We start from the raw sequence: 17,879 nt of genomic DNA on the forward strand, positions 1-17,879 counted from the left end.
GCACCTGGTCACTGACATCTGGGATTGCTGAAGGAGAATCTGAATACTGGAAGATCTAGATTTAATTCTTGGACCCAAAGCTACCCCTTCGTCATCCTTCTCAGAAATAAAAACAACTGGAGCTTATTTCTAGATTGTAAGCTCTCTGGGGCAGGGATCGATACTTTTTTTATACATATTTGTACAGTGAGAAGTAGATTTGAGCCCTCTGCTCTTTTGGGGTGCCAGTGCAATGAAGAAAACCCATTTGATTCTAGTGGTGATAAGGATAAAGAAATCCAACAGAAGGGAGATCTCAGAAGAGCTGATGATGCACTTCCTATGACTTATCTTCACTGAAAGCTTAGCTGGAGTGACAACTCAGTATTGCCCCCTGAACAAGTGTTTTACATGTGCACAGGTCTCAGCCTCTCAGCTCATGTGATGCCCTTTCTGGTATGGGCCAAAGGCTACGGCTGAGTGCCACACATCTTCTTAGCTTTTAGTTTTTCACGCAACAAATTTACTTCATAATTAATTGTCTCACAGTTTGGCCTAGAGCCAACTGAGGAGGGTCAACAACACAATTTTACAGTAAAAATGCATGTTTCGTGTCATAATGGTTTTGGCAGGATTGTTTCAGTTTTTCCAGAAATATCTCAGAAAGACTTCCCTAGCATAAAGTGGGATTTTCCAGCAAAGCCAGAAAGTTTTGTTAGAGCAAAACCAGAAGAAGGTTCAAAGATTCCAAGTTTTATCTAACCACAGAGTTCAGGGAAAACTGAAAATCTCTACATGTCCTCAAAATGGCTATTTCTGCCCTTGCCTTTGCATTTTAACCCCAGATATAGAGACTTCTAGTTCCTGATACGGTGTATCAAACACATTCAGTGAGCAGAAGTTGCATAAGATTAAGGAAACTAGAGAGATGTATATCACCTAGCAGCTTGACTTTATTTTATAGAACGACAAGAGTAGCCAACTATATCCTGGCAGTTTCTGTTCCTTTTGTGGCTTCGTCACCGCTTTCTGCTGTTCTCAGTGTTGGATTTGATGCTGGATGTACTTCATTTGCCTTTTCCAAACCATCTTTAAATGGGCACTGAAGGGACACATGGTGGTTTCTTTAACAAATCCTTCATTTCGATGCAAAAATGTTCCTCCAGTCCCAGGAGCTGTACATCAGCAGTATACTGGCATTTTAGAATAGCAGAAAATAAAGAGAAGACAACACTGAGAATTTGGGGGTCTCTTTAAGGAAGGTTGCCTATCAAAGTCCACGCCTGCCCACTTTCCGTGCCAGCCAAAGTCTCTTCCTCTCTGATCCCTTGTTTTTCCACACAGAAATAGATTCAGAAGATAAAGCCATTTTGCATGCAGCAGGCGCTGGTTCTTGCTCGCTGGGAGATGTCAGATGCATAGAGCCATCAAGTAACAAGACTGTCCCTCTAATGGAGCTCTTACGAGCAGGAGCAATTGCTTTTACAGTGCAGTTATCTTCATAGCTGTCAGAATGATCTAAGGCTGGTGGCATTTGCTGGTAGAGACTGCTCTAGTGAAGATGCGCAGCCTGCTCCATTCTACCCTCTTTTTATTGTTTAAATTTGAGGAATGAGGGATTGCTTGGGACTAAATTTCTAAGCAGAATTACTTACTCTCAGGTAATGGGCCTTGGAGAGGAGATCTGTTAGTAACATGACTAATTCTGGGACACGTATCAGGTGAATGCAGGCTTCGAATGGGGAAACTATGCTCTTTATCAGAGGGAAACAGCAGTGAAAAGAACATTCATCCAGGAATGAATAGTGGTTTTCAAACAAAATAACTGAGGTGACAGGCAAACAAAATAACTGAGGTGACAGGCAAACAAAATAACTGAGGTGACAGGTGACACTCTGTTAGCATCAGCATCTCTCTGCCCATGGAGGGATCCCAGACTGTTCCTGTCCCTCCAGCACTGTGTCACAAACTGCACTCCCACAAACTCACTCCCATCCCAGCATCCATGCGCCAGTACAGCCCCCTGCAGCTCCATCCCACACTGTCCTCTCCCTCTTGGCTGGAAGGTGGGCTGTCCACCCGTGCATCTCAAACAGACCCAGCCAAGTCATTCCATCTGGCCCCCAGATATCTTTTGCTGTGCTGTCATGACCTGCTTTCAAATGTGTCCAAATCTCTACAGTAAGCTCAGAACTGAAAGCATGTCCTAGAACTAGACTTTTGTAGGAGCAAACTAATGCCTTGTTGTGACGCAATGCCTCTGTGTTGAACAGCTTTGGTTTCCTTGCTGCTGTTTCCCATTGCAGACTCGTATACAATGTATTGTCAGCCATCGCTCCTCAGTCTCCACCTGCCTATTTCTAGGTTTCTCCTCCTTGTGCATCTGTGTTTGGGATTATTTTTTCTCAAGTGCATCGGCATGCATTCTCTCAGGTGGCATCTCATGATGTTATTCCTCTCTGGACTTCTGTATTATTCTCCCTGGTGCCTACACCACTGGAATTCTGGTCTGGTAGCCCTGGCTGAGAACACCATATGAACAACCAAATAATTTCAGACCAACCTATTATGTCCCTATTTGAAGTAGAGCCATGCATCAGTGTATTTTACATGTACACATCCTAAAATAACTAAACCAAAGGGCAATTTCCACCTGGGCACTCTGTAAAAATAAACAGCAGGAAGCCATCAGGGTATGATGAAACCGAAACCTCCATGTTCTTTATCCCCTATTGGAGTGCTAGTAAGTGGGACAGAAATTAAATATAAAGTTCTGGCTTTGTACAGGCAGGAAGTAACTTGAGTTAAGGAAACTTCCTGGCTTAAATTGAGTTTTCTCCCAGTTTTAGTTCATTTCGGTTCAAACCATTGGCATTACTACTGAGCTGGGTTGGATTTGAATAGGTGCCATAGATATGAATTGTTGTAGTGTTGCCCAGGCCCCTGAGCCCTACAGTCAACCCCTAATAGGTATTTTGTAACTTACTTTATCTTTCTTTCTTCCTGCCTCAGTCCCAGGAAGAAGTTTGTGATTTGCTGCATGCTGCTCCCTTCCAAAATATTTTGCCCAGGGTCTACATCAAAGGTAAGAAGCTGAGAGGGAAGCAGTGGACAGACTCATAGGTCTCTGCCCAGAAGCTGTTTCTCTCCCATTTCTGCTGAGGGTTAGTTCTGGCCCTGCTTCTCCCTCCAAATAAATAAGTGGATACAGCCAAAAGTCAGGTGGAACAAAAGCCTAGGGTGCATTTTCTGTAGCCTAGTTACAGACTGAAACCTTAGTCAGTTTGGGGGTTCTCTTAAGGTTTTAAAGCCATTTCACAGCCTCTTTGGAGAATGACAGCATGAAATGTCCAGGAGTGATCAGTAACAGGGACATGCTTTTGAACATGTGTGATTAAGCTGCTGCTGAGACTGCAATCGCACATCCCTCCCTTCTCTGCATCACTGGTTCCCTCATTTGCTGTCGGTTTGGCTCATTGATCCAAAGTCTCGTTGGATGGTTGCTGGGGGGCAGCTCTGAGCAAACTCGGCGGAAATTGCGGGTCTCCACTTCCTCCTCTCATTTCACTGTTTGCTGCTCGCTTGACAGAAGGAGAACGCTTGGAGGTGCGCATGAAGCGTCTCGAAGCCAAGTATGCCCCACTCCACCTGGTTCCCTTAATAGAGAGGCTGGGCACTCCGCAGGTAAGGATTTCATTGAAAGGGATGGCTGTTGAAAATTCATAGCAGTCCCCAGATGGCCATTTTTTTTTTTTTTTTTTTTTCTCCCAAAAAAAACATCAGTCGGACAAGAAAATCGGAATCCTTGCCCTAGCAGACACCTTGAAGGGAAATTTGTGAGTGGGTCCAGAGATGGTGTGTTGCTGTCTCCAGTCTGGAGAACTGGCAGGGAACTGTAAGGCAAGCGTGCTAGAAGCCAGCTCTGAATAAGAATAACTCTGAAATCAAATTCTTCTTCTCCATTTTAGGAAGATGGAGAATTGCTGGGGTGGTTTGAGGGGAAACTTTGCAGGGCTCTCCCTGACTTAAATCAATTGCCATCACTTTTGGAGATTCCATTTTAGGACTGCAGTATGGTCCATTTTTAAGCTCATCCCTGTCAAGGAATACATCTGAGAATGGTTTCCTCCTAGCACATGCTTAGAGCTTCAGCACATGCTTAAAATTACAGCTCCATTTAAGTGTCTTCTTGAGGTGGGTCTCAGCTTGGAAAAGATCTCTTGTGCAGAAATTGAGTACTGTTAAAAATATCTCCATAGATTGATCAATATAATGGGCAAAATTTGAGCTCCATTGATATCAATAGCAAAACTTCCACTGTCTACTTATCCCACTACTGACGGGATAAAAATCATTCAAAGTATTAAAGGAATCAACACCCTTTTTCTGTAATGTACTGCCAAGGAAATGGAACGAACTACTCAGTTGTATGAGGTGACAGATCTATGGCAGGCAGAAAGTTGTTGATTTTTTTTTTCTTGTTTTTCTGATGGATCAAGGACATTTTGAACTTTGCTTCATTGGAAATCATATGAAACAAAGAAATTGGCTGGATAACTGAGGGCTTTGTCCTACTTTGCAGACATTTCTCTCACTTCCCATTGACTTCCTTTTAAAGGAGACACTCGAGAAAAAGAATTCACCTCTGTGTTTTTGTGTCTTTGTGTTGGTCTTTCTCTCTCTCCTTCTTTCCATGCAAAACCATCATTGAAATCTGCTATTAGAGTCCACTCGTTGCTTATCCCTGCCATAGTTATGATGGTGATGAAAACAAAGGTATTTCATGTCCTGCTAAAAATTAATTTTTCCGTAAACTGTTCCCATATTCATCACACAGGTACAGTTGAGTACCAAACCTTTTTTGAGCTCAGATGTAAATGAACACAAGAGTCACTTTCTGTAGGTGCCTCCATAACTTCTAAGCTTGCTCCTTATGCAGTTTTGGACATGCATTTTGGAAATGCAGTTTTGGACACAGGCCATATGGGATTTTTTCCTGCAGAACGCATAAGTGCCTTTTAGCAGCTGTCCAGAATCTGAGCAGAAGTTGCCTGCTAGATGCCTCTCCCACAAGGTGGCCCTATGCATTTCTTATAATTACATGCTGTGAAGGGGCTGAGCCAGAGGCTGCTGTAGTTAGTGGGGATCTATCAGTCTTTGCAGGCTTTGGTACAGTTCTTGCAAGCTTGCCAGTTAACAAGGTGTAACAGAGGTATGGCACAACTGGATTTGTGCAACGGCAGGAAAACTATCAGTGACTGTTGTAAATAATTGTTTTGCATTGGGAAGGCAGAAGCAGCTGTTTGATAGGTGATTCATAACAAACCAGGGGGGTCAGAGTGGTTTGTTAAAGGAATCCTCTCCCTTTCAGTGCTGATCATAGCAGATTTTCAGAAGTGCTTGGAAGTAATGGGAGCCTTTCCATTTGAAGACAGAAGGAATAATTGAGCCATTCCAGTGGTATCCTTCGACAATTTATCTCGAGAGCACCCTTCCTCTCCTGATCTTAGAAATCGGTGCTATCCCAGACTGTGAGGCAGATCTGGCCACAGGACTAACAGCTCTCCAGCTGCCTTCACCTCATTAGACACCTACCCAACGGTAGTAGTCCTGTATCAAAGCCTGGTCTTATGGTGGTGAATTTTAGAACCAAATTCTGTCTGTGAATGTGCATAACTGAGTGGCACTACATCCTTTGAAAGCCAGATACATCCCTTGCTAGATTAAGATTTCTTCAGAAACAGTATACTAAGAAACAGTATACTAAGATCATTGGACTAGTTTGTTCTCAAAAGTACTTGTTCTGTCACTGTATCTTAGCAAGCAGTAATGCTAACACCTAATTTGTATTTGAAATGGCTTTACTTCTACTGTGTCCCCATTTTGCCATCGTAGTCTAGTGTGTGCAGATGCTAATCTGTGCCCATAATAGCTTGGAGCAGGTTTGGAGAGAAAATGTGTACAGCCTTTAGTTATAAAAGCAAGCTGGATAAAGTAAATCTTTACTTGCTAAGCAAACATATGCAAGTGCGTGCCATGAAACCAGTGATATAATTCCTGTGTTTAACAGATCTGGGGATCCCAGACCCAATCTGATCTCTGCGCAGCAATGCAACTTTCCCTTGATATTTGCTATTAGTTGAACATTAATTGATCTGAGGTTCCCAGAACGTCCTTGAAATTGTGGCACAAGCAGGAATTGTAACGCTTCTAATTTCAATAGCCACCAAACTGAAAATGCTTTAGGTTACTGCCAGCATAAACTAATAGTCAGGAAAGGGGATGTGCAGGCACATTCATGGCTTTTTAGAGTGGAATGAAGACGATCCAAGTAAACTGAGCATAATTTATGTTCTTAATGTCTGGCCAGGACACATGCCTGCCCGTTGTGCCAGATGCTCTAAGCCCCCATTGTGATTCTAATCACGATGATGTTTTTATAGGCATTACAGGGACAGCTGGAAATGGAGCAAACGCTTAAAATCTACTTAAAGCTCCAGGAAGTCCTCTGGTATAGGCAGGGGGTTGGTAAATGTCACACCTGCTCTGCATGCCTCTGCCAGTGTGCTGAGAGGGGTAGAAGGCTCTGCCTGTGGGGCCAGGGCACTGTGGCAGCCACCCAACTATCAAGGTGGGCACGGCAGAGCTGCAGCCTCCCACACCCACGGGCACGACTTTGACAGCACTCGGCTCCCATTTCCCGTGTTATTTTTGGCAGCGCTGCAAAGAGAAGTCAGTAACGCTGCTGGAAATGTCAGGAAATGGGGCAGCCAAGAGGAAATCAGGGCAGCGAGCAAACTCCACAGTTGCACCCCAGTCCCACCCAGTGAGCTCAGTGGGGTCAGTGCTCCTGTGCCAGGGGGAGGCCCTGCTTGCTTTTTTAAAATTCCCTTTGTTTTTTTTTCTCCAGGGGAGCAATGAGGCTGAAATGAAGTAAATTCTCTTTTAATTTTCCTCTAGTGTAAAAGCTAAATGAACTCCATCCAGTGGAGCCATTCCAGATTTGTACATGTAAATCTGAGTGGGGATATCACAGAACTTCTCCACACATATAAAGCTTCCACGTCTGGAAAAAAGTATTATTTGTCTTTCTTATAAAACACAGGTTTTCCAGTATTAAGGTTCCAGTGGCTTCTCATCCTCCTCAGAGATTTTTAACCCTAACTACAAAAGAAATCAAGAAAGCCATAAGCTACCTGTATTAAAGAAATGATGGCAATGTCCTGGGAAGCAAAATGTCCCTGTTCTCTTCTGTTTTAGTTTCATAATCTGCAGAAATCATGAATTAAACCCATGAACACTGAGTAGCACTAACAGAACCGCATGCTAGCAGAATTAAGGATCAGTATTTCTGATCAGAGCTTTGCCTTGAACTTTTGTTTTCTGACGTACATAGTTATTTCAAAAGACAGTTAGGTTGGTGAAATACAAATGAGCACAACATTAAGTCATCTTCCGTTTGAGGAATGAGTATTCTCTGGTGGGGAGTGCCATGGGAGCAGCCATCAGAGGTAAGGTTGGACTAGGCATGGGCTGTGTGTTAACTTTGAAAAGAGCCAGGGAGACCGGGAAGTGTTAAGTCCAGCGAGAGGGTCCATCTGTATTATATTGTCACTTCTGTTTCTTTGGTTGTCCTCCTCCTCAGCAAATAGCCATCGCCCGGGAGGGTGACTTGCTGACCAAGGAGCGGTTATGCTGCGGGCTGTCCATGTTTGAGGTGATCCTGACGCGAATTAGGAGCTACCTGCAGGACCCGATCTGGCGCGGGCCGCCCCCGACGAACGGGGTCATGCACGTGGACGAGTGCGTGGAGTTTCACCGGCTCTGGAGTGCCATGCAGTTTGTGTACTGCATCCCCGTGGGCACCAACGAGTTCACTGCAGAGTGAGTGTCAATCGGCTGGCTCTGCCATTAGTGCCCCCAGCATGTCCTCAGCCACAGCGGCAGCCTCAGCCAGTGTAGAGGTGGAGGGGGAACGTTGGTCCTTGATGAAAGGACTTTGTTGGGCGTGGACACAAAGAGATGCCCAGAGAGCTTTCTATCTGAGCAGCTGGGGCAAAGAGCAATGTAAAGGAACATGCCTAAGGTGACGGGCAGAAGGAGATGGACCAACAACCCAAATCAGAGGCTAGGTCTTCATCCATCTTACCCTGTGATGCACCCTGCACAGCCTGGCCCTGGTGTAATTCTGCATATCTCTTTCTGAGTTCACGTTCTCTCGGTGTATACCTACTTCCTAGGAGTAGGACTGAATCTGATTTCCTTAGAAATTCACCAAGGAAAGTTCCTGGTGCTGTGGTAGGACTTCTCTTACCTAACTATCCTGTCATCTCTCCCCACCCCATCACTCTGTCCTCCTTCCAGGCAGTGCTTTGGAGATGGTCTGAACTGGGCAGGTTGCTCTATCATTGTTCTCCTTGGGCAGCAACGGCGCTTTGACCTGTTTGACTTTTGCTACCATCTGCTGAAGGTGCAGAGGCAGGACGGGAAGGATGAAATCATAAAAAATGTGGTAAGTTGAAGGGTGAACTCCCAAAGGACCTGAACCAGCACACTTCTCTATGTTTTCTGTCTTGCTTTGTCTAAACTCAGAAATTACAACCATGCCTGGTGTTAACCTTATTCAGACTGGACACACTCGCTGTGAGATTTCCATCTGCAGTCTCAGCAGAGAGGCCAAGGTTTTAATTGACTTAACAATCAAATCTTTTTTTCTCCCAAAGCTTTTCCCTTCTTCCTGGGGTTGGGAAGTTGGAGCCAAAAAGCATGTTTGTAATTCCCAGCAGCCATCCTATGATCTCAGTGGCTTTATCAATAAGCAGCTGGGAGTCTTGAATGGTTAAGTTAGGACCACTCACTGACTTTGTTAATGCTTTGTCTTGAGTCATCAAACCCTGTAATGAGTGAGTCACTGGTCCCTGGGAGGTGCTAAGTGGAACTGTAACAGGCGTTAGAGCTGCTTGGCCTCAGCAGAGGTTTCCAGCAGCAGGGCAGAGGTACTGGTACTTTCTACCTGGTCAGGTGACGTAAGACTGTCTTCATCTACTGTTTCTCTCCCTCACCATCCCCTCCAGCCCTTGAAGAAGATGGCCGACAGGATCAGGAAGTATCAGATCCTGAACAACGAGATTTTTGCCATCCTGAACAAGTACATGAAGTCGGTGGAAACAGACAGTTCCACGGTGGAGCACGTGCGCTGCTTCCAGCCCCCAATCCACCAGTCGCTGGCCACCACCTGCTAGTGCGGACACTGACCCCACGCGGGTTGGGAAGGGAGAAGGGACTGAACCCAGAACAGCTGGGAGGGGTAAACTCTATGGCGTGAGACCTGGCAACAAAGTAAGACTGGGTGTGCCTACTACACACGGGGACGCATCTTCCCATCCAGCCCTGTTTGAGTGCATGTTCTTCTGTACCATCCCTGTGATCGGTTTTACTTGTAGATTTCAGACTTGGGGGTGGGTGGGGGCGTGCGGGCAAAATGTGCTTTTCTTCCATTAAGTGGTCCAGTTTTTCCCTGTGATTCATCCAATCAAACACATCACTCCGAAGCCATATTGCAGCCCCAAACGTGGGGGTCTTGGTAGAAGAGCTCCATGCTTCCACAGTGCCAGGAGCCCACTCCCACCACAGCAGCAGTGGGGCAAATCAACACCCCCAATGACACGTGCCACCAGCCAGTCTGAAGACAAGCCCCTGATTCACTCTTTGGGGGAAAGAAGGGTTGAAGACAGGATCTGCAGCACCCCGAGAATCAAGTGATGGGCACAGAGGAGCTGTGCCAGGCTGGTTTTGGATGGCTGCATGCCCCAGGCTGGGGCGAGCTTCGTGCTCTCTGCCATGTCGTTGGCCTTTCTAGCATCTTTTAAAGGGAACTTTGGCGCGTGGGTTTCAGAATAGCAATGATGTAGTCGCCAAATAACTCCTCAGCACTTCAGAGAACTGGGGAAAGAGAAAATGGCCTGGCTTTTTCCCTGCTATGGGACATCCGCTTACTTTAATGCAAAGGGTTCTCCCCTGAAGACACATCTTCCATGGACTAAACAAGATTCTTATGGACTATGGAACAGGCTGCACTCACGTGAATGTGCTCTTGAACATATTAATTTGGATGGAAATAATCACTGGTCCTGACAGGAGGCAGGTGTAGTTACCTTGAACATACGTGATCCTCGGCCAAGGATGAGAGCTGGGGTGTGTAATTTGTGTGTGTTCTGGGATGCTGTTTTCCCTTGTTTTAGATTAATTCCTAGTGGCACAGTGACCAAAAATCTTTCTTCAGAGAAGGGTGACTATCAGCAGGATTTAGGAAACTTCCCATCACTGATTGTTTAGAAGAGGTAAAATACAGGATAAGCGTTAAAAAATACCCAGAATTTTCCAGGTTTAAAGGCATTCAAGAGGGAACACTGGAGTCTGTTTCCTTTTCCCACTCAGCTTATCCAAGATCTCTGGATAATGAGAACAAATTCAGCAGGAGCTTCAAGGAGGATTTCATAACTCATGGTCGTCCCTGCTTCCCCTCAGTAGTGTCATTGAAGTGATACAAAAGCTTGTGTTTGAAGTTAAAGGAGATCAAACCACATGCTCCAAGAGAAAATGATGCTAGCCTCACCACTGGCAATATTTTAATTTCTAAGCTTTAGCCAGGTCACAGCAGATAATTGCTGTTACAGTATACAGATGTGATAATATATATTTCTGTCATGCATTTCATCATGCCTTGTAAACTGCATGCTATTACAGATGCTAAAAAGGCAGAGCCTGGGCATTTATTCTCTCAGAGGGAACATATAATTAATTAGTATAAATGTCCCAGCTGGAGTATTTTGTCAACAGCCAGCAAGCTACTATTAGCAAGAGGAGATCTTGCTGGGTGGGGTGAATTTGTTCTCCCAGAGAGTCACTACTTACTCCCCTGATAATCAATAAATCCCCCACATGTGAAAAATGCTGGACATTTTCACACCTTGAGTTTCCTTTAATTAACGAGACAGACATTTAAACTGCAGGGAGGAATTGTGCAGCACAGTAATCGAAGGTAAAATGAAATCTCAGGAAGTCTGGCTGAAATCTTTGAGTGGCAAGGAAGGACCCAGCCCAGCAAGGCGAGTTGTTTCCTCCATGTTGGGAGGAAGAGCAGCAGAAGAGCATCTGGGACTCAATGACACTGCAGGGCTCTTGCTCTCTATTTACTCTCCCACTAAGGATATCAGTTCTGGTTTTCCATCATGTTCCAACACTTCTACACTACTGGAGTGAGGGTATCTACAGATATATATTTTTAAAAGGAAGAGGAGAATCAAGCACTTTATTTTTTGTGGAAAACAAGATACAAGGAAGATAGATCCAACCCAGATCCTATTTTTCCTGACTTAAATAGTAAGTGCTTGTTATTTTGGTATGAGTGTTGCTGAAAAGGTGGCACAAGTCCCTGTCAGCTGTCAGAGCCACCTCTGGGCACAGCACAAATTAAATGTCCTACTGTGTCTGACATGTTATGGGATGTTAGAGTCTTCTTATGGGATGTTGGAGTCTTCTCAGAAACCAGCATGAGCAAGAAGTTAATACAAAAGGATGAACTGTACCACACGGCCCAGTCTCAGCTACCTAGACAAAACAGGATATAGTAAAGTGAATTTAAACACCTGTTTTCATCTGTTTAGGTCTGGAGTGAGTCACAAGATATTTTATACCTAAACATGAATATCACTTTGCATTCTTTTGCTGTAGTTTTGCCATAATAATTCTCTGAAACCCTGCAAAACACAGTTGCATGTACTTGAAAGAACAAGTGGATCAATCTATTCGTTGCCCTCAGATTTGCTGGCAAAAACATACAATCCCTTCAGATTTAAAGGGATTAAATGTTTTGAGCGAAATGTCCAAAGTGCATGAACAAAATGTAAAGTGTTTTTGCTGTAGAGTATATGCAGATGATTTGCCTTGTTGCTCAAGTAGTATGAGATACCAGCTAGAAATAATCTTATGGTCTTCATTTCTGAGATTTGGTGTTATTGTCCTTTTATTATCTAAAGGATGCAAATAGTCTTTAGCTTCAGTTCTCTAACCCTCCTTGTCTGTGTATGAGAAAGAGGTCCAGGTTTATGTCTTAAAAGAAGTCCATGAAAATGGATTTTTTTTTCCTACTATCCTTTTTTTAATGTCATCGTTATTAATGGAAATAGGGAGCAAATTTGTAACAGTATGGCTAGAAGTAACAGATTGCCATGGGGTCAGGCATATTCTCCACACTTGCAGACTTTCTGCCGAGTTTGTGTGTCTTCCTTGCAGATATGCTCTAACCCTATAGTTTTCAGCCTTTTACAGTCTGCAGACCCCTAATTCTTTTCCTAGGGAAGCGTGGAGCCCTTATCAGGACACTGACTATGGGCTTGCTTTCTTACCTACGTTTCCCTGCTTACTCTGAAGTAGTCTGCAAACTCCCCAGGATTTACCAGCCACCACTTGGAACATTTACTTCAGAGACAAGTTGTTGGCTCGATACAGGAATTACAGGGGGGAAAATAGGGTGGCCTGTGTCATGAATGAAGTCAGACTTGTTTATTTTAATGTTCCCTTCAGCTTTGACATTATAAAATGTGACTGTTGGCAGTGCACATGCCTTTCTTGGATGATGCTACACTTGACTTCCAATGATACAATAGAAAGGGGAAGCAAACTAGTTCAAGCTCAGCACTTCAGTGGTTTTCCTTTTAAACTCTTACAGCACTTATTAGCATTGAACAACATGTTAGTCCTTTTTCTCCTGCATTACTCCAGTTCAGTAGGTTCATGTGTGTTTGAGAACAAAAGAAAAAAGAATTGAAGGTGTAAAAAAACCCAAGAAAATATTCTCAAAAACTCTTGTCAAATGTACCATATTTGTATGAAAAACTGCTTGAGTTATTTTGTACAATGAATTTTATTTATGGTGAGGTATATTTACGCTCGTGATCTGATACAGTGTTAAATTTTTGATCCATATTTGCTATGCAGCTGAAGATGATATTTTGGTTTTGTATTATTATTTTTTGCTGTTGTTCTAAAATTTAGCTAACAGAAGCTTCCATCTCCATTAGAAATGCTTCTGCAAGAGTAAAGCATCTGGTACATGGTGATATGTCCCGTAACACAGCAACCAACAGTGTGTACAACAAATGTGGGATGACTTTTGTGATGAAGAGAAATAAAAATTGGGCTCATTCATGAAATGGGCAGACTTTACCTTGTGGTGTCATCATCATTGTGATAACTATTACCTGATTGCACCTGGCACAAAGAAAAATCTAAGAGGAATAATGGCAGCATTTTATTGATAAAACCAAAGAAAAAAAAATGAAGCTTTGTGGCCAATACCAAAACAAACAAATTTTCCTATCAAAAAGTTAATGATTTTTGAGAAAAACATCCTTCTACAACAAATTTTCATTTGAAAACTTGTTTTAGTGTAAGAGGGCTGGGGGAGGGAAAATTACATAATTATTTTTAATAGAATTTGACAAGATCTACTCAAAACAAAGCTAAACTGAGCTAATTCCTCTCATTACCACAGCCTTGTCATCTCAAAGGGGGCTTTTTTATACCAGGAGACTCTTTTTTTTTTTTTTTTTTTTCAAATTTCCATTTGAAACCATTTTTAGGTTTGATTTAAAAGCATCCAAGGAGCAGCCATGGTTGTTGACTGCAGAAGGAGCAGTGAGAACCAAGGGGAAAAGACTCTTCTGAGCATTGAGGAATTAGGGTGAAACAACTGACATGGATCTGTGGGAATGGGAGTACCTATGCTTCATCTGCTCTAGACAAAATACGGCAGCTGACGTTCCCTTTCACAGCATCTACACAAGGTTTCCTCATGGAAACAGCTTCCTAGCTTAAGAGCAATAAAAATGGAATGATTCTTCACATAGAATTGGAAGTGAACTTTACACCATGACCAGGCAGCTCTGTTGATCTTCCTGATGTGCTTTAAGTCCCAGAACACACGATGTGCCTGCAGCTTTGTGTGTAACGTACTGCTGTGGAGGACTGTTTGCCCGGTGGTTGAAAGTTGCCCAATGTTTACTGATTTCAACATGGTTCTGCAATGGGGAATGGCAGAGAAGAGAGCAGTTCTTTCTTCCTGACTCAGCCACTGATACTAGACAGGTTGTTTGGTTTTCAGCCCTTCCTCCATCAAGACTTTTTTTTTTTCTTCGTTTTTTAAAACTTAATTTTAAACTAGCTGCTCTCTCATGGACCCCCCAGTACAAACCCCAACCCTAAGAAGTACCAAGAGCTCACAGGCTGCATCATCTCACCTGGAGCCAGAAGCAATACTTGCTTTGAGTATCAGGGTCCAAGGCTCTGAATTTTGGACAACCAACCCTAAGGAACCAGCATCAAAGATACAGGCCCACATCTTTATTCTTCCTAATGTTTCTAAATATGTTTATATCTTCAGATCAAAGGCACTTCACCAATGTGAAGAACAGTTCATTAATAATTGTTTTATTCTTTCAAAAGAATAACGAAATGACCCTTTCTGTGACCCTTCTGCAAGCCAGGAGTGCCTTTCATATCTAGTTTTGCTTGATTTAGAGTTCTGATGCAAACAGCTGGCAGATAAGAGGGCTGCAAACAAATGATCTGCTGATTACATGTCTCTTCACCTTGTGGCACCCACTGCTGCTCTGATGCCCTAAGGTCTCCGATGCCACTGAACATCCACCTCCAATCCATCACCAACCCACCACTCCTGTTCTGCCAACATACATGGTCGATGGGGCCACAGTGACTTGGATCACTGAACTGATCTGGATAAAAACCTGAACAACCCTGGGAGAAATGAATTGGGGTGTGTTTTATGGCCTAATGACCCCGGATCACTCAGCTGCTCCACAGCACAGACCCACAGGTATGTGCGCTGGCACAAGGAGGGTGCTACAGCAAGGGTGGGAACCCACCACGGGTGTGACGAGCTTGGGAACTCTCCATGTTGGTGGAGGTGTCTAAACTCTTGTAGCAAAAATGACAGCCTCAGACACTGCAGACTCTGTTACCTTGAGATAAGCTGAATTAAAAGCTGTCTGCTCAACAAAGTCTAGTCTTTCAAGCTTTGAGCATCCTTTGGTGTAGTGGTGCAATCATCTGAACACCAGGCAATTCCCTTAACCCCTACACAATCACATCATTGTCAGAAAGAGAAGGATTTACCCTCTCTTTGAAGCAGCAAACGGCTTCTTGGAGCCTTCAAACTATACAAAGCCATAGCAGAATATTGCAACCCTGTTCTGAAAGTTTCCACAGGAACCGTGCCTAGCAGACAACCAAGGGCAAAAGTTTCCATCACCTGTTAGCAGGATACTTCCACCATTATTTGTAACACAGGACAATTGATACCAAATACTTTTTTTTATTGTTTTTTCCAGACAGATGAGCAGAGAAGAACAGGGGAAAGAAAAGCCTTTTGATCTTGCTAAAGAGGTTATTTGCATGCAAAGCTGTCTTGTTCTAACCCCCTGGATTCCAGACAAGTTTTTTGGCCTGGAAACCAGTATTTCAGGAGGAACTGCATTGTTGGAAGATGAGCTGCTAAGCAAGACTCCCTGATTTCTGTTGAGTTATTTTTAAGGAAACATCTGATGTGAGTATCAACCAGTGAGGTCATAGCTTGGAGCTGAATACTCTTAATTACAGCCTTCCCATTAAAATGAGGATATGAAGCAATAAAAGAAGCATTGGTTGCATCCATGCTTCATTGTTATCAGTCTCAACTTGCCCTTGACTAAGTGTAGTAGGCAATTCCACGCCAATCTTACCTGGCTTTTAACTCCCATATTGCCATACACAGCTTCGCTAAATCCATGAAATAAGTCCTGTGACTTAGGGATTTTATATATCACACCCCCGCAGCCCCTGCACCAGAGAGAAAAAAATACGTGACACACTTATGTCCCGTGGTTGATTGCAAGATCTGACTGAAGCTTCTCCCACAGTGCTGACAAGGCACGCTCCTTCCCTGATGTCTGACAGAGGCAGCTTACACTGCGGTGTCCCCTGCCTTAGAGACCTCTTCCCTGTCACGTTCCTCTCTTCCCAGAACAGAGAACAGCTTCTCTTGGAGATCTTACTCCTTGGTCAAATCTGGCAAAAGTGTCCCATGGGGTCAAATACCTTTGAGGATGAAAGGGTGTACATAAACACACATGGAATTGGTCACATAAGCCTTTTCCTTTGGGTAATCAATCTGACAGTTGAAGGTAAAGTTGTGGCCCAAAGTGCCTTTTGGTTTTGACTGCACCACACCCTCTGCTGTGGCAGTGATTTATGAGGTTGCACCATGACCAAAAGGATTGTGTTAACCCCAGATCCCTTCCATAAAAATTTTCTCAATAATACCTCTGTGTTCGCAGTGGGCAACTACACTCTGCACAGATGTCAACAGCGCTCACCCACAAAAGCTTGGAAATTATTTTGGATGCAGTTTAACTGACAATAATCTCATCACCATTAGGACTCCCTATCTAAGAACAAGCTCTCGGGGTCTTGGAGGAGGCCCAGCAAAGGGGAGAGCCCCACAGTGGTCCCGTGCACCACAGCGCGCTGGCGGAGCCACCTGCGAGGGGACATGGAGCATGAATTCCCCCAGCCAGCTGCAGGCAGTCAGCACTGCAAACACAGCAAACGCTTGGCCCACTCCACCATCACCTTGGTTTCTGCAGTCAGCCTTGTGTTCACACATTGCATGAATAGCTTAACCAGCATCAGGGAGTAAATTTACTAAATAAAGGCCAAATCCTATCATCATTGTCTTTCCCAGGTTGCCTTTTGCCTGCTTAATATATAACAGCAGCAGAAGCTGTTCCCAGATCACTAATACATCACTATGTTTCATTTCCTACATCAAAACCTGGTGCCACACAATTTTGATTGATTATCAAGTGCTCCTGTGATAAAACGGAGGACGTGGGATTTAGCTGGCACAGTCTCTTCCAGCCAGTGACCTGCAGGTCTGTGACCGATGAACAGACCCGATTAAAATCAAATGACTCACAAAACTCTTGAACATTACATTTGCTGGGGAAAACGGTTGTACAGGGATAGGATCAGGTGCTGAGTGAAGGAGCTGTGCAGTGCTGCTAGCAGTGCTGCAGCTTGATGGTCTAAGGGCAATTTCTGTAGTAATAGGAGCTATATTTTATGGGGGGTAAAAGCAAATTCTCAGACATTCAGATCCTGCAGATCTTGCATCTTTATATTGCCTTACGCCAGATACTGTTTCTACCTATAAATGTGGGCTTGCTGGAAGAAAAACTATTGGTTTTACTTATCTCTGTTGACCTGCAGTGAAATCTGGCTAATGGCTCTGGCTGCAATGAAAAGGCTTTTGTATTGGCAGTAGTTTCTGTGTACACACGGCCACCACACACAAACGCAGGAAGGGAGGATGTCGGCAGAGGAGGGTGAGGATGAAGGCAAAACACATGGGTATGCAACAGGCTTCAAAACATTCACACAGTAATATTAGCAAGAGAGGCTTCGGCTGCAGAGGGGTAGGGAGTTGATGGGGGAGTTACAGCCCCCGATCTACAGTATGGGCTGCACCACGATGATGAGTGAGACCTCCCAACTACATAGCAGCAAAAGAAAAGGGTATAAAATTAATTTAAGTGATGGAGGAGCCTATAGGCTCTGACTTTCTCAGGGCTGGAATTCAGCCCTGAGTTAAACCACAGCTTCTGCTGGTGAAACTGTGTCCTGGATCTCCATCTCCTTTTGCACAACACTTTATAGCACAAGAGTGCCCTTGCCATTACACAGTCATCTTTTGTTGATACTTCTTTTTCAAATGCACCTTTGCCTGGAGCCTGACCTTGCTGCTACAACTCAGAAGTCAGGAAGGTCAATTGGGGAAACTT

The 17,879-nt window shown here is 44.0% G+C and overlaps 1 protein-coding gene across 3 annotated transcripts in view; it reads left to right on the plus strand.

Annotated features, from left to right (window-relative positions):
• Positions 1–13,206, plus strand: part of CYFIP2 (cytoplasmic FMR1 interacting protein 2) — a 50,491-nt gene extending 37,285 nt beyond the window's left edge. For all 3 annotated transcript variants that reach the window (XM_026857953.1, XM_026857955.1, XM_026857954.1), the window contains exons 27-31: positions 2,992–3,064; positions 3,569–3,663; positions 7,625–7,863; positions 8,344–8,491; positions 9,054–13,206. In XM_026857953.1, coding sequence (XP_026713754.1) covers positions 2,992–3,064; positions 3,569–3,663; positions 7,625–7,863; positions 8,344–8,491; positions 9,054–9,221 — 723 coding nt within the window. In that variant the 3' untranslated portion in view covers positions 9,222–13,206. The remainder of the gene's footprint in view (positions 1–2,991; positions 3,065–3,568; positions 3,664–7,624; positions 7,864–8,343; positions 8,492–9,053) is intronic.
• The last annotated feature ends 4,673 nt before the right edge of the window (positions 13,207–17,879 follow it).

The sequence above is a fragment of the Athene cunicularia genome, assembly GCF_003259725.1.
Source record: "Athene cunicularia isolate RWA chromosome 13 unlocalized genomic scaffold, athCun1 chr13_part1, whole genome shotgun sequence".
NCBI lineage: Eukaryota > Metazoa > Chordata > Aves > Strigiformes > Strigidae > Athene > Athene cunicularia.